Source organism: Tribolium castaneum, chromosome 8 (genome assembly GCF_031307605.1).
Source record: "Tribolium castaneum strain GA2 chromosome 8, icTriCast1.1, whole genome shotgun sequence".
Classification (NCBI taxonomy): domain Eukaryota; kingdom Metazoa; phylum Arthropoda; class Insecta; order Coleoptera; family Tenebrionidae; genus Tribolium; species Tribolium castaneum.
Window position 1 is genome coordinate 1065626 of NC_087401.1, and position 5881 is coordinate 1071506.

At 44.9% G+C, this 5881-nt stretch overlaps 1 protein-coding gene across 1 annotated transcript; it reads right to left on the reverse strand.

Moving 5' to 3' along the window:
• Nucleotides 1–4614: 4614 nt before the first annotated feature.
• On the reverse strand, nt 4615–5314 carry LOC135266967 (histone H4). The gene has a single exon (XM_064358462.1). The coding sequence runs from the start codon at nt 5233–5235 to the stop codon at nt 4924–4926; it is 312 nt and encodes a 103-aa protein (XP_064214532.1). The 5' UTR covers nt 5236–5314; the 3' UTR covers nt 4615–4923.
• Nucleotides 5315–5881: the final 567 nt, after the last annotated feature.

Genomic DNA, 5881 nt, shown 5'->3' on the forward strand with positions numbered 1-5881 from the left:
GCAGGGTCCTGGAGGCTGAGGCGGCGGTGGTCCGGGATGTCCAGAGGGCGGTGTCGTCGGCGAAGAAGCGGGTTTTGGTCTGGTGAAGATCTGAAACAGGAAAATCAGAACTGTAAAAAATGTAAAGAATGGGCGACAGAACGGAGCCTTGAGGGACCCCGGAGAGAAGGGGGACGGGATAAGAAAAGGAATTTTGGACTTTGACTTTGCAGGAGCGGTTTGAGAGAAAAGAGTCGATTAATTTGATGAAGTTGAGGTTGATGTTGTGGGAAAGAAATTTTTGGATGAGACCATCGTGCCAAACACGGTCAAATGCACGTTCGACGTCCAAGAAGACGGCTAGTGTGCACTGGCCGAGATTGGCACTCCGGGTTGAGTCGGTGAAGAGTTCGAAAGTGGGGTCGGAAGTGGAGCGATGGGGGCGAAAACCGAATTGTTCAGGGGGCAGTAGGTTGTTTTCTTCGAGAGTGTGTCGGAGACGAGAGGCAAGAATTGTTTCGAAGATTTTTCCCAGAATGTTGAGGAGAGAGATGGGACGATAAGAAAGTGGGTTGTTGGGGTCTTTGTTGGGCTTGGGAATCATGATGGTGGTGGCTTCTTTCCATGGGGTTGGAAAGTGACCGGAATTGAAGCAAGAATTGTAAATTGTGGTGATGGATGTGATGGCTGTGTCAGGGAGATGTTTGAGAAGAATGGGTTTGATCTGGTCTGGTCCTGGGGCTTTCGAGTTCTTCAGCCGGATAATGAGGGCTTTGATCTCGTCGTCGGTGGTTGGAGCGGTCAAGTCCGGGTTGTCGGGTGGAAAGTCTGGGTCGGGGTCTGGGTCGAGGTCAGCGTCGTAGTCAAGTCGGGGGAGGTTTTGCCTGAAACGGAGAGTGTTGTTAGTGACTGTGTTAAAAAAGTGTTGGTTGAAATGTGGGTCATTGGGGACTTGGTGGATGTTTTGGAGGGTAGCAGCAAAACAATTTGCTTTGTCTTGTGGGGTGTTAAAAATGGTGTTGTTGACTGACAAATGGTGGATGGGGTGAGATTTTCGGCCTGTGAGTGAATTGAATTTGTCCCAAAACTTTTTACCGTCTCGGTAATCGAGGGAGCTACAACTGTTTGACCAGTGGGCAAGACGAAATTGGTTGATGTCACGTCTTATTTGTGCATTGAGACGGTTAAAGACAGTTTTGAGGACTGGAGATCTGGTTTGCACGAATTCGCGATAAATTCGGCGTTTGACTCGGATGAGGGCAAGGATTTGAGGGGGCAATGGTTTGCGATTTGTTGGAATGTGTTTGATGGGTACAAAAAGTGTTTGAGCTTGTTTGATGAGTTGTGTTAGTTGTGTTACTTGTGTGTCAATGGTGTTGGGGTCAAGTGTGTCGTCAATGTGTGGGAGGTTGTTTGTGATGTAATTTTGAAAGTCGGTCCAGTTTGTGTTGTTGAAATCGAAAATGGGGATGTGCGTGGGTCGCGGTTGGGGGCCTTGAAGTGTGAAGTTTGAGACAAGAGGGAGATGATCGGAGGTGACTGTGGTGCCAATGAAAGAGTCTGTGTTTGTGATGTGTGTGAGATTATCGGTCACAATGATGTGGTCTACGATCGATGTGCCAACGTGATTGATGAGTGTGGGAAATTGATTTCGAAGACGACAAAGAGGAAGAGTGTTGAGAGAGCGTGTGAGGTGTCTGCCGTTTGTGTTTGAAATTGTGTCACCAAAATCGGTGTGTCGAGCGTTGAAGTCTCCGAGAATGACTGCGTGTCTGAATGTGGAAGTGTAATCGAGGAGTTGGGTACTGACGGTTTCGAGAGGAGGATTGTAATAACAAATAAACAGAATGTTTAAATTGTTAATGTGAATGGTGGCTGCAACGGCTTGAAGGTGGTCAAGATGAGGGGGTAAGATGTGTTGAGATGAAGCGAGTGAAGTTGAGACAAGAAGTGTGACGCCGTGTTTGGCTCGGGTTGTGGGGCTGAGTTTGTTGTAGGAGTGGAAGCCTGTGATGTTTACGGGTCGTTTGGATTGTGTCTCTGTGATTGCTGCGATGTGAATTTGGTCGATGTGTAGAAAATGTCTCAAGGAGGCAAATTTACGAGAAATCCCTCCCGTATTGACTGTGGCGAAATTCAGAGAAGCCATTTTTGAAACGGGGGCCAGAAGGATTCACCGAAATGGTGGATTTATCCAAAAGTGAAGTGAATTTTGTTTGATGAGTGTGAGATTTTTAGATCGCGTCGGAGACAAGCGCGAGCGGAATGTTCGAGAACAGATTGGATTTTCTGTTTCTCGAACGGAAAAAGGTCAAAAAGGGTTTTTGTGATGAAGCGTAGGAATTGACGGGCAGAAACGAAGGGTTCGCGCTCGTCGGAGTCGTCGTCAGAATTTTCGGGATCGAATTCCTTGTCAACGATTTTGATGGGAACGACGGGAGTTTCTGGGGTCATTTGGGAGGGTTTGATAAATTGGGGGCAATCTCGGGACCAAGCGGGGTGATTCCCCTGGCATTTGGGGCATTTGGGGTTTGAAACTGCGGAAGGGCACGGTTTTGACCGATGATTGTCGGGGCAAGTGGGGCAGATGGGCTTGTTGGGGCATTGGGAAAAAGAATGGCCAAATGTGAAGCACTTGGCGCACTGGAGAGGGGCTGGTTTTGGGGGGTGCGACGGCTCGCAGGGGTGAACGTGGCCGAAAAGTGAAAGGCCATTTGACAGGAGTGTGTCGATCGCCGTTTTGTCCGGTGTCACGATACGCATGAGAGGAGTTGGTTTGTTGGTTTTGGCGGAAATGATGCGCCAAACTTTTTGAATGTGGAAATTATTCAGGGCTGAAATGACGTCTTGGGGTTCGATGTCAGAGCTGACGTCTCTGACAACGATGGAAAAAGTGATGGGTTTGGGTTCGATTTGGGGTAGGAGGCGTGTGGGGTTTAAGAGTTTGAACTGGATTTTCGAGCCAGGGAAGCCAGCTTGAAGCGTTGAAATTTGGATAGGGGTAAGTTGCCTGGAAAGAACAAGAAGAGCGGATTTGTTGTAATTGACTTTTAGAGAGTCAATTTGGTGGAGGCCGAGTGAAATGAGGTGAGAGTAAAAGCTTTTTTGAGTGGCGAGTGGGGCAGGGATGTTTTGGATTGAGTAGCGAAATGAGAGTTTTTTTGAAGTGGTAGTTGAAGACGATTTTTCCGAAGTGGTAGACGAAAAGGATGCTGATGTTTCGGAGTTTGATGGTGAGGGTGTGCGTGAACGTTGTTGGGTGTGTTTTGTGGATTTTAATGTAGTGGCGTGAGTTTGTGGGGGTGGCAAAATTTTTTTGTCCATAAGGGACGGGATGGGTTTGTTTTGGGGAAGCGTTTTTGGAGAGTTTGCAGAAGACGGAAGTGAAGTGGGTAGGTTGAGGGGTTTTTTTGGTGAGTGTTTCACCGGGCCCTTGGAGCGGAGCCGACGCTCGTTCTCCATTGTGGAAACTTTTGCAATTTATCACTTTGGATTTCACTGTCACTTCACTTAGCAAACAATCGAGTGGCTGAGCGATCAGAGTCAGCGCAGAGACTCGATGTGTTCACCTCGAGAGCGCGAAAGGAACTGATGGTGCACTACTTGTTAAAAATGTTTTATATACGAATTTACTCCGAATCAAGACCCCACCTTTTAGTATAATCATCCAGTCAGAAATACGACTTCTCTATAAGTAACCGTATAAATACGAAGCCAGAAACGCAACTTTAGTCATTCGCAGTCGCAGTTGTAGCATACAAGTTATACGCGCAGCATATTCTTATAGTTTATTTTGACTTTTCCATAAACTACGAAAACCACCATCATATCAACATGTCTGGACGTGGAAAAGGAGGAAAGGTAAAAGGAAAAGCCAAGTCTCGTTCGAGCAGGGCCGGTCTTCAGTTTCCTGTTGGAAGAATACATCGTTTACTTCGTAAAGGTAATTACGCCGAACGAGTCGGTGCCGGTGCTCCAGTTTATTTGGCGGCTGTGATGGAATATCTTGCCGCTGAAGTTCTTGAATTGGCTGGAAATGCTGCTCGTGACAACAAAAAAACTCGTATTATTCCACGTCATCTTCAATTGGCCATCAGAAATGACGAAGAATTAAACAAGCTCCTTTCCGGTGTGACAATCGCTCAAGGTGGTGTTTTACCCAACATCCAGGCGGTCCTTTTGCCGAAAAAAACCGAAAAGAAACCATAAACAGCTAACTGTTGTCTCTCTAGTTGCTGTGAGAAGCAGCAAGCTACAAAAAAATAATAATATCGGCCCTTCTCAGGGCCATCATTTTTTTAACAAATAAAAAAAAGAATCACAAACTTTTTTTAAAGAGTAAATAAACATACCTACTTAAAGTTACATAAAACTTGGCAAAAATTTATTGCACGATTTAAAAAAAAAAGAGCACTCAAGATGTTTTATTTTCTTAATAGTTTAAAAGCAGGTAAATTTTTATTGCCTCTCCTAGACGGCGAGCTACACGCCGCGCCGGTGGGGGGCTAGCTAATCCATGTATATCGGTTAGGCTTTGATGTTTTCTTTCTTTAGTGGTAATTATTATTTATCTCTGAAAAGTCAAAATTCATCCCTTTAAGGAAAAGCATACGATTGATTAAACAACAAAGTCATAAAAACCACACAACTTTATTTGTTACATTTCCTAGAAATATAAAAACAGTTTGGAAATCAAACATTTATTATACTGGTGGTTTAACTGAGAGCCTTGTGATACGTACTTTTTTCATTTGTTTAGAAATATTTTTGTGGTTCTGAAAAGAACCGTTTTTTTTTCGTCGAAAATTAAAATGCGATGAATAGTAGAGAGTAGATTGATGTAACTAACGATGAGGAAGAAACATAAAAACCAAACAATGCTGGTATACCGGTATTGTCGTCGCCTCGTAGTCTCATAGATAAAACATAGGTTATAAAAAAAACTTAACCGCCAAAACCGTAAAGTGTACGCCCTTGACGCTTCAAAGCGTAAACGACATCCATGGCGGTGACGGTTTTACGTTTTGCGTGTTCGGTGTAGGTGACGGCATCACGAATGACGTTTTCGAGGAATACCTTCAGGACACCTCTGGTTTCTTCGTAAATGAGACCGGAGATACGTTTCACTCCTCCACGACGTGCCAATCTTCTGATCGCGGGCTTCGTGATGCCCTGGATGTTATCACGTAAAACTTTACGATGACGTTTTGCTCCACCTTTTCCCAATCCCTTTCCACCTTTGCCACGACCGGTCATTTTGAATGATTATTGATTCAAATTAAGCTTTGTTTCACAAAAGAAAACGACACAGATTTGACTGCTTCGTCGAAAACAACTACCTGCTCGCCAGATTAGTCAACTCATTTTATAGTTTAGTTTCGCTCCGCCTCTTAAGTTACTTTTTTGACCAATCAGATAACGCATAGTGTCACCCTAGTTAATAAAATACGGCGAAAAATTTTGTTGCAGGGTCATATGAACCGTCGCCGTTGTTAGTGACGTACGTAGGTGTTTATGTGTGTGTATGTGTAGTTGAGGGATAAAGAAGTAGTCAAAAAAATGGCCCGTACCAAACAAACTGCTCGTAAATCGACCGGTGGAAAAGCTCCACGAAAACAGCTTGCCACTAAGGCAGCAAGAAAAAGCGCACCCGCCACTGGAGGAGTGAAAAAACCTCATCGCTACAGGCCCGGTACAGTGGCACTGCGTGAAATTCGTCGTTATCAGAAAAGCACCGAACTGTTGATTCGTAAATTGCCCTTCCAACGCTTGGTCAGGGAAATAGCCCAGGATTTCAAGACCGATCTTCGTTTCCAAAGTTCTGCCGTTATGGCACTCCAAGAAGCGAGTGAAGCGTATCTTGTCGGACTTTTTGAAGATACAAATTTATGTGCCATCCATG

Excerpts from the sequence above, each read along its gene's own strand:
- LOC135266967 (XM_064358462.1), bottom strand. The coding sequence starts at position 5,235 with ATGACCGGTCGTGGCAAAGGTGGAAAGGGATTGGGAAAAGGTGGAGCA.